General features: G+C 39.5%; 3 protein-coding genes and 2 pseudogenes across 3 annotated transcripts; 1 reads left to right on the top strand and 4 right to left on the bottom strand.

Moving 5' to 3' along the window:
- Positions 1-1,211: 1,211 nt before the first annotated feature.
- Positions 1,212-1,786, bottom strand: LOC148699177 (putative ripening-related protein 2; annotated as a pseudogene).
- Positions 1,787-4,210: 2,424 nt separating this feature from the next.
- On the bottom strand, positions 4,211-4,896 carry LOC148699178 (putative ripening-related protein 1). Its single transcript, XM_088681849.1, has one exon. The coding sequence runs from the start codon at positions 4,796-4,798 to the stop codon at positions 4,232-4,234; it is 567 nt and encodes a 188-aa protein (XP_088537975.1). The 5' UTR covers positions 4,799-4,896; the 3' UTR covers positions 4,211-4,231.
- Positions 4,897-6,072: 1,176 nt separating this feature from the next.
- On the top strand, positions 6,073-6,492 carry LOC148699179 (uncharacterized). Its single transcript, XM_088691262.1, has one exon. The coding sequence runs from the start codon at positions 6,073-6,075 to the stop codon at positions 6,490-6,492; it is 420 nt and encodes a 139-aa protein (XP_088547388.1).
- A 4,966-nt stretch (positions 6,493-11,458) lies between these two features.
- Positions 11,459-12,586, bottom strand: LOC137719821 (putative ripening-related protein 1; annotated as a pseudogene).
- A 1,570-nt stretch (positions 12,587-14,156) lies between these two features.
- Positions 14,157-14,823, bottom strand: LOC148699180 (putative ripening-related protein 1). Its single transcript, XM_088681909.1, has one exon. The coding sequence runs from the start codon at positions 14,784-14,786 to the stop codon at positions 14,220-14,222; it is 567 nt and encodes a 188-aa protein (XP_088538035.1). The 5' UTR covers positions 14,787-14,823; the 3' UTR covers positions 14,157-14,219.
- Between the last annotated feature and the right edge of the window lie 3,577 nt (positions 14,824-18,400).

Here is an 18,400-nt window from a genome sequence, read left to right on the forward strand (position 1 = left end):
GATACCACATGTTGGTGTTTTTCAAATAAAGAATCTAAACCAATTAAATACAAGGAACTACAATTAACATCACAATCAAATATAGCATTGACTTTATAGAAACAATCTGTAAAACTTACTTGATGAATTCATAGTAAATGGTTCTTGAATTAGCCTTCTCCTCTCTGGCAATTGGTGTTCAGTTTCAATAGGGAAAACTTCTTAATGAGCATAAGAGTGAGAGGAGAGACCAAATCCATATATATCCAACTGTTGACAGTTTCCTCCTATTAAGGAAAACTGTCATCCCATTATGTGAGTGGCGTAAACCACTCCTTCAGAGTTCTATTCGCAATCAATTTTGATATAAATAATTATATTATCTATCTCCTAATACATGTATAATTCTATTTCTTATTTAATATAATACAGATAAAATGATGTGGCAAACTCACACTAAAATCTTACATTCAACTCTTGAAAAATCGAAGACGATGAAGATCCAGATGATTTAGAGCCACCAAGATCCATGGCGTGAATCAGAAACTGAAGAAACCCAGCAAACCCCACTTCAGAAAACCTCCCAGAAACGATTGTTGTTGTGGGTTTTGGCGATTTTGTTGCAGGGTCAGAGTTGGGTTTTGCAGAAAATGGGATTTTTGATCTCTTTAAAGCAAAAGATTGAAGCTTTGTTAGAGAAAAATTAATGGGGTTTTGGGTTTTGGGGGTTTTATCACAGGTTTTACGCGGAGGAAGATGGAGAGGCCTCTCTCTCTCGGACTTCGGAGTAAAATCAACCCAGAAGTAAAAGAACGATCGCGAAAGCACCCAGAAATTTATCGAACATCTAATAAAAATTTGGAAAGAACCTAAGCTAGAAACAGATGAAAAATAATGGGAAGTGGAACCACCAGAATCAATGGCATGAGCCTGGTGGCTCTGATACCATGTTAACTACATTGTAATGTTTGAGACTTGAAGAGAAAATCAACAAGAAAGATGAAGAGAACAAAGATGAACAGAAAGAGTTTTAGAGAGAGAATTATGACTTATATTAACTGAAAGAATGAAGATTACACACTTTGTTTTTATACTAGTAAGCCTAACAATTCTAACCAAATACTAACAAACTTGCTAACTATATTTCTAACTGTATTTCTAACTTGCACCTTAATAAAAACAACCAAAGCAACAAGCTAGACTGATCGCACTAAGGTAAGTTATAAATTAAATTAAGTATCGGACCATGTGATATCTAGGCCACCCCAGTTGTCCTTGGGCACGCCCAAGGCATCCCAGACAGCCTTTGAGGCATCAACAATGTTGTTCGGGCAAGGCGGTTGATAACCATGGTCAGCATCACATCCTTCAGTAGAGTCACACTCATCAACGACCATTGCCACCAGACTCCTCCCATTAGCACTTATGGTAATGTTGTGGAGGCATCTTCCTCCATTGTTATACCAGCCAGTGGACAATGCCACAACAGGGATGTTGTCATTGTAGTATTTGTTGTCACATTCTGATGGACCGCCACCATCTCCACAGCTTTCTCGAAACTGTTAAGAGTGAGGTAGGCCTTGGTGCTCCCGGACAATGTTGGTGAACATGTATATGTTGGGCACATTCTGCCTGCTAAATAACAGTCAGAGTCATTCTCCTGGTTTCATTGTCCAGGAGGGGGCTTCCTTCCTCTAATTCTGCCGCTTGGACGACATTGCTGAGCTTTAGTGACCAAGCAAATTGTTGAAAGGAGAATGATTAGAAGGACAAGTGAACCATTTGAGAAAATTGCGAAGCTCTTCATTTTTCTGAATGTTTTTATGAATTGGGATATGTTTGATGCCTAAAAGCAATTGAGGGTGGCATATAATACACACACACACACACACAGCTGTATACCTGGAAAAAATAACAATCAACATTCAATAAATATTTTGCTATGCAAGCTGTTGCTGTACACTCCATCAACGTCACGGAGAAGTCCACTGCTTGGAGAAATTTTTAGTTGTGATGGGAACACGGATGGTACACTACGTGTTTTTATGCAAGTGGCGGAAAATTTTAATTTTTAATTTATTAACATTTTAACATACATAACCCACCATTTATATAGAAATACGTAATATACCATCTTGTGTGACGGCACACTGAAAATTTTTTCTACTACCTGAATCATCTTGAAAATAAATCCTTCCCAATTATACTAAGCGCCAAAATCTTAATTAATTAAAGATAATCCATATTATTATATCCCCCCAACGGGACATACAGAGAGTGACATTAATTACCAATTCGTAAAAAATGTTACCATGAACTCTTTCTCGGAATACAAAGATCTCCAGTCTACTTACTCAAGAATTTTTCATAGTTTTCTCTGTAATAATCAATCCAACGGCATAGGGAATCTATACTTGATTTTCCATTCAAGGATAGCAAGTTTAGGACTCATAACATGACTTATCCAAATTGGGCCGCTAGCGTGATATCGTCTTACTCCAAGGAGCTAGTAACTCATAAGCAATTACAAGCAAGTTAATTATATAACACCATGATGGTGAATAATCAAAGTTTGGAACGCAGCAGACCGTGACACCTACACCGGTACTAGAAGGATCATATTGATTCATGATGGACAAGGATTGTCTGCTCTCCCACTTCCGGTGCTTTTCCGTGCCCTCCTGTTTTGTATGATCACGGTTAAGTCACATCAACATTTTATATTGTTTTTTTTTATTTTTATAGAGATAATAAGACAAAAATGAATAGTAATATAAAATATTAACGTGGTTTAACCGTGATCACACAAACAGAAGGGCACCGGAAGTGGGAGAGCAGACAGTCCTTGTCCATTCATGATTGCAAATATGGTACCATCTTCTGAAAAGTTGAATGCCAGCTCCTATGAATTTTAATACCAGTGAAAATGGTTTTTGTATTATAAAGTTCCAAGCATTAATAGGTCTCTTATTTAGCTTGTTTAGGCTCATTTTTCGTCTATTTTTTTATAACAGTTTTTGAACATCTTAAGGAATATTTTTATGATAAAGGGTTTTTCTAGTACAGGAATCAACCAAGTTCATCCGGATAAATTCAAATTAGGAGCATAACAGTAAAAATAAAAATGATGCTTGTATGTGTTGCGACCATAAGTCCCTTTTGGGGATTTTTGATTAATTAGTAAACCTTGATTTAGATTTTATTTTTTAAATTATTATTATTAAGGGAAGGGGAAGGGTTCGAAACTATTATAATAACTTAGGAAAGGAGGAAATTTTCAACCCGGGATGCATAGGTAGAAAACTAACATGTTAGCCACTAAGATATTGTACCACATGCTTAATTTAGATTTTACATTCCTGTCTTTCGTGAAGATTATTGAGATTCCTCTATAAAACCAATTGGTAATATGGGGAGTGGCCAAACCTTTTATAAGCTCTTTCAAGGTTTCTCCTTTCACCAACGTGGAACTCTTTTAACATTACATTCTCACACACTACCTCGAGTGTGGCGAACTTTCATGTTAAACACGTGAACAATACGAATTGATGTGGAACAATGTGGCTGTTGGGCTTCACACGTGGACCAACCTACTCTGATACCATGAAAAAAGTTGGAGTCATTGTAAAACTAATTGACAATATATGGAGTAGCCCAACTTACTTATAAGCCCAACCAAGGTTCCTCCATCCATCAATGTGAGATTCATTCTTAATACGCCCCCTCACATGTGGTGTATTTCCAAGTCTAACATGTGGACAACACAATGGGGTGTCGTGGAGCGCGGGTGGCCATTTGACTTCACACGTGGAACAACATGCTCTGATACCATGAAGAAATTAGGATTCTACCATAAAACCAATTATCAATAAGGAAAATACCCCAACCTCTTATAAAGTTCTTACAAGGTTTCTCCACCGATGTAAGACTTTTTTACTTTCACATTCTCACTTTTTTTTTAACTTGTTGTGATAAGAAGGCAGGTATGCCCTGACACCAAAGAAAGAATAGCCAAAAAGACAGCTGCTTGAAGGTATGAGATAAGACCTAGATAACGAACTAGAACAAAACAGAAGTCGAGTGATATGTATATGATTATGTAATATTACTTTATAATTTACAATAGACAAAGTATAAGAAAAACAAGTTTAAATATACTGACTTCTTAAATAGTATAGTACTTGTAACATATTATAGAACACAATCCACAACGATCATATACGCAAAGCAAGACGGAAATTAATTAATGTAACTAAGCTTCGGACCAAGTGATATCTAGGCCACCCCATTGGTCTTCAGGCACACCCAAGGCTTTCCAAACAGCTTTTGAGGCATCAACAATGTTGTTAGGACAAGGAGGCTGGTAATCATGATCTGCATCACATCCCTCAGTAGAGTCACATTCATCCACCACCATGGCCAACACGCTACGTCCGTTACCATTAATTCTGATTTGTTTATGGCACCTATCTCCGTTGCTATACCATCCGGTGGACAGTGCCACAACTGGTGTGTTGTCATTGTGGTATTGGTTGTCACATTCTGATGGACCGCCACCATCTCCACCTTTCTCGAAACTGTTAAGGGTGAGGGTGGCCTTGGTGCTCCCAGACAATGGCGGTGAACATGTGTAGGTTGGGTACATTTTGCCCGGCTTACAACAATCAGAATCATTTTCCTGGTTGCATTGTCCAGGAGGGGCCTTCCTTCCTCTGATTTTGCCGCTTGGACGACATTGTTGAGCTTCAGCGACCAAGCAAATTGCCGAAAGAAGAATTACTAGTAGGACAATGGACTCTTTGGAAATGAAACTCTTCATTTTCTCTGTTTCTCTCTATCTCTCTAGTTGTGCTCTTGTGGTGAATATGCTTGGTTTGATGCATAAAAGAAATTGTGGGTGGGTATATATAGGAACTTTCGAACCATGTTATCCTTGGATGTTTGCTGAATATTGACAAAATTAAATTCTGACACTGAAGAAAACTAATTAGTTTCTTTGCCAGAACGCAATTCAACGTAGTAATATATATACACACTCCATTAACGGAACGGCAACGTAAAAATAATTTTGAAGGAACACACTACTTAAGTATTCAAAATTTCCAATTCCTATTTCATTATGTGCATTTTCTAAAAATAAAAGTTTTAGGTTTAAACTTCAGAATTCTTGATTAATCTCAAATGCACTCGGAATTCTTTAATTCTTCTTGGAGGAGAATGTTTAGAGAACAAAATAGCACTACTAGCCTACTTGGAAACAAATCTGAAACAAACCTTCAGTCCACGAGATAGGAAACTAACTTAGAAATTGTTGGAACCAAATTCGAGCACCTCTATGAACGGTGGTTGTGCACAAATCCAAGTAAACTTGGGCAACCTACAAGACAGTAAACAACAGTAAGCAAGCCTAAGACCAGGGGATGGGGAGTGTGTCCCAACCAAAGGCTCTCCGACGGTCAAGTTAGTGAATGACTTTAGACTCAAAGCAATGGGCAAGAGAATTGAAGTTTATTAGATTGCGTTATCATAGATGAACCTTAGATGAATGTATTTATACCAGGGGAAGAGAGACCTTTTTAAGGATAGAATCCTTGTTCTAAGATGGGAGAATCCTAGAGGATATCTAGAAGTACCCTTGTAGGAGTTATGATTACTTGCAGTGCATGCCAATCCCTAAGTCGTAGGAACTCCAAGACTTAAAGAATTTGATTGTGTCTATATCTAGGTCAAATCGTGTGTCTTTCGTCGAACATATAATGTGCAAGAATGCACTAGATAACTATTAAGCGACAATATCTTGGAGTATGATTGTTTCCTTTCCTTTATTATAGGAATAGATTGATTTATGTAATCCTTGTATAAGTAGACTTCCTAGAATAGCCTAATTCTTATTGTATAAAGCTTGTACTTCTTGTGAAGAAAATTAATATACGAAAACATCTTCAACACTTCTCTCTCACGGCTTAAACCCTAAAGCCCACGAAACCCTAGCAGGTTCATATTTTAACATGGTATCAGAGCACCGTTTCTGGTGACTCTGAATACCCCACCTATCTTCAACGCTTCCGCACCACAACCAACAACATCGACACCATGAGTGATTCAGGAACCAACACAAAACCATTAGAGATGGCTACTGATCTCTCGAACCCGTTTTTATTACACCCTTCTGATCAACTTGGGAATATCTTGGTCTCCAAAACCCTTCAAGGAGACAACTACAACACATGGAGCCGTGCTATGCGCATCAGTTTAAGTGCTAAGAACAAGCTAGGTTTGGTCGATGGAACCATTGACCCACCTGCTGAAACAGATAAACAATTTGCATTGTGGCAACAATGCAATGACATGGTCCTCGCGTGGATCCTGAATTCTGTGCATGAAGACATTGCAAGCAGCGTTTCCTACTACACATCAGCAACAGATGTGTGGGCTGACTTACGTGATCGTTTCTCTCAAGGGAACGATTCACGTGTTTATCAAATTAAGAGAGAAATTGTTGAGCACAGATAGGAGCAACAATCGATCTCAGTCTACTACACCAAACTAAAGGCATTGTGGGATGAATTGACGTCCTATCATGAGCCCTCGACATGCACTTGTGGGGGTTTGAAGAAGATCAATGAACGTGATGAAAAGGAAAGAGTGATGCAGTTTCTCATGGGATTAAACGAGTCATATGCCGTAGTACGTGGGCAAATCTTGTTGATGCAGCCACTTCCCGACACTCGGAAGGCATACTCTCTTGTTTTACAACAAGAGAAACAAGTGGAGGTATCTCTCACTCGTCATAGAAACAGTTTGCATGCGATGCATTTGACAAGCCATAGGGAATCTGTTGCACAACGAGGTAACTCCTCTATTAAATGCTCATATTGTGATAAAAAATATCATACCGTAGATCGGTGTTTTTATCTCAATGGCTTTCCACCGGGGCACAAATACCATGGCAAAAAGATGATTCCTCCTAACAAGAAGAAACCTGCGGCTAATCAAATAAAGACTGGCAGTGAAGTCGCCACAATCACGGATCAGCACCATCATGAAACCAGCGGTGACAGCCCCAAGTTCACTCTTGAAGAGTACAACCAAATCATGGCCATGCTCAAGAAAAACAACTTGGATGGTAATCCTCACCATTTTGCAAACGCCACAGGTACTCTTACACCTCTGTCTAAAATGTCAGGAGCCTTACCACAGAAAAACCTATATTGGATCATTGATAGTGGGGCAACGGATCATATATCTCCTTCACCTCACTTGCTTCACAAGAAATCTATGTGTGATTATGTACAAATGCCGAATGGGGGAAAAGCCATTATAGAATCTGTTGGTTCCGTCCAAGCAACTCCTCTTCTTAAACTTGATGATGTGTTACATGTTCCAAATTTTCAAGTTTATTTGTTATCCGTTAGCAAACTCACTGAGTCTCTACAATGCATAGTGATTTTCTTTCCTACCTTTTGTGTGATACAGGACATGGCTACGAGGAGGACGATTGGCCTGGGCAAGCGATATAATGGGCTCTATTACTTGTCGTCAACACAAAATCCTCATTTAGCTCACAATGTCAACCGTCATTCAAACCTTTGGCACCGACGCTTAGGACATCCCTCCACCGGTCCCTTACAACTTTTGACCAAGCAAGTTCCAACTATTATGTTTGATTCTAGTCATTTGTGTGACATTTGTCCCTTTGCTAAACAAACTCGTTTGTCTTTTCCGTCAAGCTTTATTTCATCTCAAGCACCTTTTGATTTAATACATTGTGATATTTGGGGACCCCATCGAGTCAATTCTCATTCGGGGGCTAGATATTTTTTGACTATTGTTGATGATTATTCACGATTTACTTGGATCCATCTTATGCGTTTAAAATCTGAAACACACGGGTTGTTACGTTCTTTTATTGCTTGGGTTCAAACACAATTCAATCGCATGATCAAGACGATTAGGGCAGATAATGGGGCTGAATTCATTTCTTTACGTTCCTTTTTTGATAGCAAGGGTATTGTGTTTCACACTTCTTGTCCCTCTACTCCCCAACAAAATGGGGTCGTTGAACGAAAACATCGCCATCTTTTAAATGTTGGGCGAGCACTTCGTTTTCAAGCCAATTTACCTTTAATTTTTTGGGGGGAAAGTGTTCAAACGGCATGTTATTTAATCAATCGCTTACCAACACCACTCCTCCATCACAAAACCCCATTTGAGCTTTTACATTGTACACCTCCAGATTTTCATCACTTGCGTGTGTTTTGTTGCTTATGCTATGCCACGAATCTCACTCCCACACACAAGTTTGATCAACGTGCTCGGAAATGCATATTTGTTGGATATCCTCTTGGTCAAAAGGGGTACCGTGTTTATGATCTCACTACCCACAAATTCTCCACCTCCCGTGATGTGATCTTTCATGAGGACACCTTTCCCTTTGCTTCCCAACCCCCCGATCACCAACCTGATAGTGTTGTTCTCCCCCTTCCCCTTGATACTACCATCGACCCACCTGCCCCTACCACCACTACCATCCCCCTTCCATCCCACGACACACCACACGACACACCGCATGACCCACCACAAGCCACACCCCCTATCCATGCCACCAACCCTTCCCCGGATCCTCTCATCACCGAGCCTGCCCCCTCACCTCTTCCCCTTGCCACTCGCCACTCCAACCGTCCTCCAAAACCCTCCGTACGACTACAGGGCTATCATTTATATCATGTACACTCTCTTGCTCCCAGTGCCACCTCCTCTTCCATGTCAGGTACACGTTACCCTTTATCTCACTATGTTTCTTATGCTTATCTTTATTCTTCACACCGTTCTTTTGCTTGTGCTATTTCCACCATTGTTGAACCCACTACCTTTGAGCAAGCTAATAGTGATCCTGCATGGCAAGCCGCCATGCAAGCTGAACTCCTAGCCTTGGAACAAAATCAGACTTGGACTCTCACTCGTCTTCCTCCCGGTCATCGAGCTATTGGTTGCAAATGGGTTTACAAGGTCAAGTATCATTCAGATAGGTCTGTCGAGCGTTATAAAGCTCGCCTTGTTGCCAAGGGTTTTACACAACGTGAAGGTATCGATTACAAAGAGACTTTCGCCCCAGTTGCTAAACTTATTACCGTCCGATGTCTTTTGGCCGTAGCTTCTGTTCGTCGTTGGTCTCTCCACCAAATGGATGTTCAAAATGCCTTCCTCCATGGAGATCTTGGGGAAGAAGTCTATATGCAACTGCCTCCTGGTCTTCGTCGTCAGGGGGAGCACAATTTATGCCGACTCAACAAGTCACTTTACGGGCTTAAACAAGCCTTTCGAAGCTGGTTTCACAAATTTTCCACTGCTATACACCAAGCTGGGTATCAACAATCCAAGGCCGATTATTCCTTGTTCACCAAGGTACGTGATCACTCATTCACAGCTATACTAATCTACGTCGATGACATGATCATCACAGGCAATGATGAAGAGGCCATTCGTGATCTCAAACAGTTTCTTCACACTCAGTTTCGAATCAAGGATCTGGGACCATTAAAATACTTTCTCGGCGTAGAGGTGGCTAGGTCTTCTCAAGGTATTTCTATCTCGCAACGGAAATACACGCTTGACATTCTTGATGAAGCTGGCTTACTGGGTTCCAAACCTGCAAAATTTCCCATGGAAGAAAATTTGAAGTTATCTCCAACGAAAGGGCAAATTCTTCATGATGCCTCGAAGTATAGGAGACTTGTTGGTAAACTTATTTACCTTACTATCACTAGACCGGAAATTTCATATGCAGTTCATGTACTCAGCCAATACATGCAACAACCAAGAAAACCACATTTAGATGCAGTCCATCGTCTCTTGCGATACTTGTGCAGTCCATCGTCTCTTGCGATACTTGAAAGGGGCACCTGGACAAGGACTTCTATTTCCTTCAAAGGGGGACCTAATCTTGGCTGGATATTGTGATGCCGATTGGGCTCGATGTTCAATTACAAGGAGATCTGTCACGGGTTATTGCATATTCCTTGGAGGAGCATTGGTATCTTGGAAGACTAAGAAATAAACCACCGTTTCTCGATCTTCAGCAGAAGCGGAGTATCGTGCCATGGCCTCTGCGACGTGTGAGCTTACATGGATGAAATACTTGTTGGCTGACTTACGAGTTGATCATCATGTGCCAGCAAAACTGCATTGTGACAATCAAGCGGCTCTTCATATAGCAGCCAATCCCGTGTTCCACGAGCGTACCAAACACATAGAGATCGATTGCCATGTTGTTCGTGAACGTATTCAATCAGGGGTTATCACGACAGCTTACGTTCGAACTGGAGCACAGTTGGCTGATATATTTACCAAGCCGCTTGGACAAGGGATGTTTCACTCATTACTTGGCAAGATGGGTGTGATTGACATTCACATTCCACCTTGAGGGGGAGTATTAAGCGACAATATCTTGGAGTATGATTGTTTCCTTTCCTTTATTATAGGAATAGATTGATTTATGTAATCCTTGTATAAGTAGACTTCCTAGAATAGCCTAATTCTTATTGTATAAAGCTTGTACTTCTTGTGAAGAAAATTAATATACGAAAACATCTTCAACACTTCTCTCTCACGGCTTAAACCCTAGAGCCCACGAAACCCTAGCAGGTTCATATTTTAACAATAACTGCTTCCAATTCATTGCTTCATCTTGAAACCCAGAAACAATTCAACTCTTGAAAAATCGAAGACGATGAAGATCCAGATGATTTAGAACCACCAAGATCCATGGCGTGAATCAGAACCTGAAGAAACCCAGCGAACCCCATTTCAGAAAACCTCCCGGAAACAATTGCTGTTGTGGGTTTTGGCGATTTTGTTGCAGGGTCAGAGCTGGGTTTTGCAGAAAATGGGATTTTTGATCTCTTTGAAGCAAAAGATTGAAGCTTTGTGAGAGAAAAATTAATGGGGTCTTGGGTTTTGGGGTTTTTATCAGAGGTTTTACGCGGAGGAAGACGGAGAGGCCTCTCTCTCGGGGACTTCGGAATAAAATCAACCCAGAACTAAAAGAATGATCGCGAAAGCACCCAGAAATTTATCCGAACATCTAATGAAAATTTGGAAAGAACCTAAGCTAGAAACAGATGAAAAATAATGGGAGGTGGAACCACCAGAATCAATGCCATGAGCTTGGTGATTCTGATACCATGTTAACTACATTGTAATGTTTGAGAACTGAAGAGAAAATGAAGAAGAAAGATGAAGAGAAGAAAGATGAACACAAAGAGTTTTAGAGAGAAATTAGAGAGAGAATTATGACTTGTATTAACTGCAAGAATGAAGATTACACACTTTGTTTTTATACTACTAAGCCTGACAATTCTACCAAATGCTAACAAACTTGCTAACTATATTTCTAATTGTATTTCTAACTTGCACCCTTAATAAAAACAACCAAAGCAACAAGCTAGACTGATCGCACTAAGGTAAGTTATAAATTAAATTAAGTATCGGACCATGTGATATCTAGGTTACCCCAGTTGTCCTTGGGCACGCCCAAGGCATCCCAGACAGCCTTTGAGGCATCAACAATGTTGTTCGGGCAAGGCGGTTGATAACCATGGTCGGCATCACATCCTTCAATAGAGTCACACTCATCAACGACCGTTGCCACCAGACTCCTTCCATTAGCACTTATGGTAATGTTGTGGAGGCATCTTCCTCCGTTGTTATACCAGCCAGTGGACAATGCCACAACAGGGATGTTGTCATTGTGGTATTTGTTGTCACATTCTGATGGACCGCCACTATCTCCACCTTTCTCGAAACTGTTAAGAGTGAGCTAGGCCTTGGTGCTCCCGGACAATGGTGGTGAACATGTATATGTTGGGCACATTCTGCAACAGTCAGAATCATTCTCCTGGTTGCGTTGTCCAGGAGGCCTGGGGGCTTCCTTCCTCTAATTCTGCCGCTTGGACGACATTGCTGAGCTTCAGTGACCAAGCAAATTGTTGAAAGGAGAATGATTAGAAGGACAAGTGAACCATTTGAGAAAATTGCGAAGCTCTTCATTTTTCTGAATGTTTTTATGAATTGGGATATGTTTGATGCCTAAAAGCAATTGAGGGTGGCATATATATATATATATATATATAGCTGTATACCTAGAAAAAGTAACAATCAACATTCAATAAATATTTTGCTATGCAACCTGTTGTACACTCCATCAAAGTCACGGAGAAGTCCAGGAGAAATTTTTAGTTGTGACGGGAACACAGATGGTACACTACGTATTTTTATACAAGTGGCGAAAAATTTTAAATTTTAATTTATTAATATTTTAACATATATAATCCACCATTTATATAGAGATATGTGGTGTACCACCGCATGTGACGGTCACACTGAAAAATTTCTCCACTACCTGAATCATCTTGAAAATAAATCCTTCCCAATTATGCTAAGCGCCAAAATCTTAATTAATTAAAGACAATCCATATTATTATATCCCCCCAATACATAGAGTGACATTAATTACCAATTCGTTTACGATGAACTGTTTCTCGGAATACAAAGATGTCTAGTCTACTTACTCAAGAATTTTTCATAGTTTTCTCTGTAATAATCAATCCAACGGCATAGGGAATCTATAGTTGATTTTCCATTCAAGGATAGCAAGGTTGGGACTCATTAACGTGACTTAATCCAAATTGGGCCGCTAGCGTGATATCGTCTTACTTTAAGGAGCTAGTAACTCATAAGCAATTACAAGCATGTTAATTATATAACGCTATGACGGTGAATAATCAAAGTTTGGAACGCAGCAGACCGTGACACCTACACCGGTACTAGAAGGATCATCTTGATTCGTGATTGCAAATATGGTACCATCTTCTGAACAGTTGAATGCCATCTCCTGTGAATTTTAGTACCAATGAAAATGGTTTTTGTATTATAAAGTTCCAAGCATTAATAGGTCTCTTATTTAGCTTGGTTAGGCTCATTTTTCGTCTATTTTTTATAACTGTTTTTGAACATCTTAAGAAATATTTTTATGATAAAGGGTTTTTCTAGTACAGGAATCAACCAAGTTCATCTGGATAAATTCAAATTAGGAGCATAACAGTAAAAATAAAAATGATGCTTGTATGTGTTGCGACAATAAGTCCCTTTTGGAGATTTTCGATTAATTAGTAAACCTTGATTTAGATTTTTTTTGTAAAATTATTATTATTAAGAGAAGGGGGAGGGTTCGAAACTATTACAATAACTTAGGAAAGGGGGTAGTTTTCAACCCGGGATGCATGGGTAGAAGACTAACATCTTAGCCATTAGGATATTAGACCACATGCTTAACTTAGATTTTACATTCCTGTCTTTCGTGAGGATTACTGAGATTCCTTTATAAAACCAATTGGTAATATGGGGAGTGGCCAAACCTTTTATAAGCCCTTTCAAGATTTCTCCTTTCACCAATTTGGAACTCTTTTAACATTACATTTTCACACACTCCCTCACGTGTGGCGAACTTTCATGCTAAACACGTGAACAACACGAATTGATGTGGAAAAGTGTGGTTGTTGGGCTTCACACGTGGACCAACCTACTCTGATACCATAAAAAAAGTTGGAGTCATCGTAAAACTAATTGACAATATATGGAGTAGCCCAACTTACTTATAAGCCCAACCAAGGTTCCTCCATCCATCAATGTGAGATTCATTCTCAATACGCCCCCTCACATGTGGCGTATTTTCAAGCCTAACATGTGGACAACACAATGGGGTGTTGTGGAGCGCGTGTGGCCATTTGGCTTCACACGTGGAATAGCATGCTCTGAAACCATGAAGAAATTAGGGTTCTACCATAAAACCAATTATCAATATGGGGAATACTCCAACCTCTTATAAAGTTCTTATAAAATTTCTCCACCAATGTAAGACTTTTTACTTTCACACTCTCACTTTGTTTTTAACTTCTTGTGATAAGAAGACAGGTATGCCCTGACACCAAAGAAAGAATAGCCAAAAAGACAGCTGCTTGAAGGTATGAGATAAGACCTAGATAACGAACTAGAACAAAACAGAAGTCGAGTGATATGTATATGATTATGTAATATTACTTTATAATTTACAATAGACAAAGTATAAGAAAAACAAGTTTAAATATATTGACTTCTTAAATAGTATAGTACTTGTAACATATTATAGAACACAATCCACAACGATCATATACGCAAAGCAAGACGGAAATTAATTAATGTAACTAAGCTTCGGACCAAGTGATATCTAGGCCACCCCATTGGTCTTTAGGCACACCCAAGGCTTTCCAAACAGCTTTTGAGGCATCAACAATGTTGTTAGGACAAGGAGGCTGGTAATCATGATCTGCATCACATCCCTCAGTAGAGTCACATTCATCCACCACCATGGCCAACACGCTACGTCCGTTACCATTAATTCTGATTTGTTTATGGCACCTATCTCCGTTGCTATACCATCCGGTGGACAGTGCCACAACTGGTGTGTTGTCATTGTGGTATTGGTTGTCACATTCTGATGGACCGCCACCATCTCCACCTTTCTCGAAACTGTTAAGGGTGAGGGTGGCCTTGGTGCTCCCAGACAATGGCGGTGAACATGTGTAGGTTGGGTACATTTTGCCCGGCTTACAACAATCAGAATCATTTTCCTGGTTGCATTGTCCAGGAGGGGCCTTCCTTCCTCTGATTTTGCCGCTTGGATGACATTGTTGAGCTTCAGCGACCAAACAAATTGCCGAAAGAAGAATTACTAGTAGGACAATGGACTCTTTGGAAATGAAACTCTTCATTTTCTCTGTTTCTCTCTATCTCTCTAGTTGTGCTCTTGTGGTGAATATGCTTGGTTTGATGCATAAAAGAAATTGTGGGTGGGCATATATAGGAACTTTCGAACCATGTTATCTTTGGATGTTTGCTGAATATTGACAAAATTAAATTCTGACACTGAAGAAAACTAATTAGTTTCTTTGCCAGAACGCAATTCAACGTAGTAATATACATACACACTCCATTAACGGTACGGCAACGTAAAAATAATTTTGAAGGAACACACTACTTAGGCATTCAAATTTTCTAATTCCTATTTCATTATGTGCATTTTCTAAAAATAAAAGTTTTAGGTTTAAATTTCAAAATTCTTGATTAATCTCAAATGCACTCGGAATTCTTTAATTCTTCTTGGTGGAGAATGTTTAGAGAACAAAATAGCACTACTAGCCTACTTGGAAACAAATCTGAAACAAACCTTCAGTCCACGAGATAGGAAACTAACTTAGAAATTGTTGGAACCAAATTCGAGCACCTCCGTGAACGGTGGTTGAGCACAAATCCAAGTAAACTTGGGCAACCTACAAAATAGTAAACAACAGTAAGCAAGCCTAAGACCGGGGGATAGGGAGTGTGTCCCAGCCAAGGGCTCTCCAACGGTCAAGTTAGTGAATGACTTTAGACTCAAAGCAGTGGGCAAGAGAATTGAAGTGTTTATTAGATTGTGTTATCATAGATGAACCCTAGATGAATGTATTTATACCAGGGGAAGAGAGACATTTTTTAGATATTGCACCCTCGTAGAAGTTATGATTACTTGCAGCGCACACCAATCCCCAGGTTGTAGGAACTCCAAGACGTAAAGGATTTGATTGTGTCTATATCTAGGTCAAATCGCGTGCCTTTTGGAACAAGCATGGTCATCCAACAAAGTCGCTAGGACTCCACCTAGTCCTCCGAAGTTGAGTGATGGTGGTATCGCAAGTGTTCTAAAAATCGGCCTAAGCGGCCGCCTAGGCACTGGGTGGCGAAGCTCCAACCCGATTTAGACCAAAACGTTCAATTAGGCGGGGAAGACTTAGGCGGCCGCCTAAGCGGCGCTAGGCGGTTATTTAGGTAGTTTGAATCTCGCTGCAATTCTCCTTCAGCATTCTACCTAACTTTTGGCTTTGAAGCGGCTGCCCTTTCAATCTTGAGTGGGCTATCTTGGACTCCGTACCTAAGACCCCGTAATGATGATGTGTCCTGTCTGTTGCATAAACATAAAAATGAGAATTCTCCTTCAGCATTCTACCCCTAAAGACACAACAATCGAGTTTGTTGATCTCATGGCAAACTAGTTTGTATTCAACGGTAAGATGATTTGAAATATCTTCTTTAAATATCTGTCGTACCACTGCCTTCATTCTCTTCCTGAATTCCCAAATCTCCTTTATCATCTAAAGAGCACTTCAATTTTACATTTGTCATTGTTAGCCTTCTTGTATTCAAACGAAATCGCGGTTGCCAGTCCTTTTGCCTAACCTGCTCAACCTGCTATTCTGGATAACCCCGAAGCCCCATGGTCAAGGTTTGCAACAAGGGTGAGGAAGAAGCTTTTCTCGCAGTCACAACCACCTTCTCAACGAGCGTCGTGCCTGGTGGGAAGATAGTGATAATGTAACGGCCAAACTTCCCCCACCTATTGATCCCCTTCGTCCTTGCACTAAGATCCATCCTTGTTACCTCGATTGGTGTTGAGATTCCCCTTGTCGGCGCTGTGGAAGGAGATCCTCACGCATTTCCAAATTGGTATATGCAATCTTATTCATACTTTCATCCGCATTATACTCTGCTTCGAACGCCTGAAAGAATGGTATCACATCGAACTGGGCTTATCTGAATTTCACGTTCTCTACACATTCCGGTGAAGCACTAATACTCGTTACTTCTTGGTCATGATAAAGATTGGTATACAGACGTTCTCTTGGTAAAGGGAAACTGGGAGGATGTTATATCCGAACCGAGAGTTCCCTGTAAGCCGGGAAAAGACATCGATTGCATAATAGATGATCAAAATCTCAAACAATGCCGCCTTGAATTCATTGACAGGGCCTTTAAAATCTTTCTTACTCCGCAGGAGCTGGAAACGGCTCAGTGCGTCGGGGAGAAAGTGCCTGGGAAAGACGGCATATCGTCTCAAACCTCCTTTGTTGTTGGTAGTCGAATAAGATACCCAATTAGATTGGGTTCAGTAGAGTTAATCAGTCATCCTTTCACGATGCCATTCTCTGTTCGCCATTTATTAAAGGCCGGGTCAGTCGTAGGGGTTATGGATTGCTTCCAAAAAAATATCCCAATTTGTCTTTACCAACGACGAACATTTCGAAAATTTGGAACCAAACTCTATAATTAGCACAGTTGAGCTTGATGGAAATCAGCTCAGCAGATGTATCGTGGTGAACAGATTGTTCACCACATAGGGTATCATCATCGGGGTTAGGACAAGTCAGTAGTAGGAGTCATAGTAGGGATAAATTCAGGTAGATTAGGGTTGACATAATCGGTGGTGTTTCCACCACCAGGGGTAGATTTTCTGTCGAAGCTTTTTTAGGATTTTTTATCTTCATTTTCAAATGGGAACAGGTAAAGCAAAAATCCTCAGATCTCTATTATGAGACCATGCTAAATTTAGGTTATAGAATTCTTCAATGTATTCTTCTTACTTAGGAGGCAAGATATATAATACAACTTTAACTTACATGGCATATTAAGGGCTGATTTGAGATTGTAGTGCTTTTAAAAAAAAAGTAGCTTATTAAAAGGGAAGTATTATTGGCACTCCAAAAATTTCATTTTACACTCCTCATTAGTGTAGTTTTCTTTCCTAATATAGAAAGTTTGAAGTGTAGAATGAGATTTTTGGAGTGTTAATAACAATTCCCTAAAAAAATCTGGAACATTAAATGTGTTTGGTAAAAAAAAAAAAATTGGTTTTAATGACACTAGAAAAATATAGAAAAACAGAAACACAGTCTATCATTCTTCTAAAAAAGTTTTTTTTTTTCAAAGCATAGTAATCAGTGCCAATTTAATGAACTTTTCAAATGGCAAGTCTACCCCCACATATTTTATAAAATTATAATATTTACCAGTACAATATTGTCTTGTCACTTACTATATCACTTTAAATATCATAACATTTTTAGTCATTTAACATAGTCACATCAATTTATATAAAAGTTTGTCAAATACTCTGATACTGCCTTTTTTTTTTTTTTTTTTTTTGGTAAAAACATTTTTTTTCAAAAAAAAGTTTACTAAACACTTAACAATTTTATTTTATAGCTGTTTATTCTCACAACACAGTAGAAGTAGTTTTATTTTATTTTATTTTATTTTTTTAAAGCACAACAATACCAAATTAGCCCTAAGTCTACCCTAATTACAAGAAAACAATTAGGAAGCAAATCCAACTAATTACACCGAGAATGTTAAACTCACGCCAAAATGTTGGTATACCACGGGTCCAACCCTGATGAAGGATGGCATGGAATCTCTACAAGTATTTAGTGAACTAATGATGCATTGGAGAATACTACATTCAAAGGAAGTAATGGTTGGTTCATTTACCTTATACATTGGAACTGCAAATGGC

The sequence above is a fragment of the Pyrus communis genome, chromosome 1 (genome assembly GCF_041283825.1).
Source record: "Pyrus communis isolate YQ-2024b chromosome 1, ASM4128382v1, whole genome shotgun sequence".
Classification (NCBI taxonomy): Eukaryota; Viridiplantae; Streptophyta; class Magnoliopsida; order Rosales; family Rosaceae; genus Pyrus; species Pyrus communis.

Bases quoted from the DNA above. Each gene is read 5' to 3' on its own strand.
- LOC148699180 (XM_088681909.1), bottom strand. From the start codon at position 14,786: ATGAAGAGTTTCATTTCCAAAGAGTCCATTGTCCTACTAGTAATTCTT.
- LOC148699178 (XM_088681849.1), bottom strand. From the start codon at position 4,798: ATGAAGAGTTTCATTTCCAAAGAGTCCATTGTCCTACTAGTAATTCTT.
- LOC148699179 (XM_088691262.1), top strand. From the start codon at position 6,073: ATGAGTGATTCAGGAACCAACACAAAACCATTAGAGATGGCTACTGAT.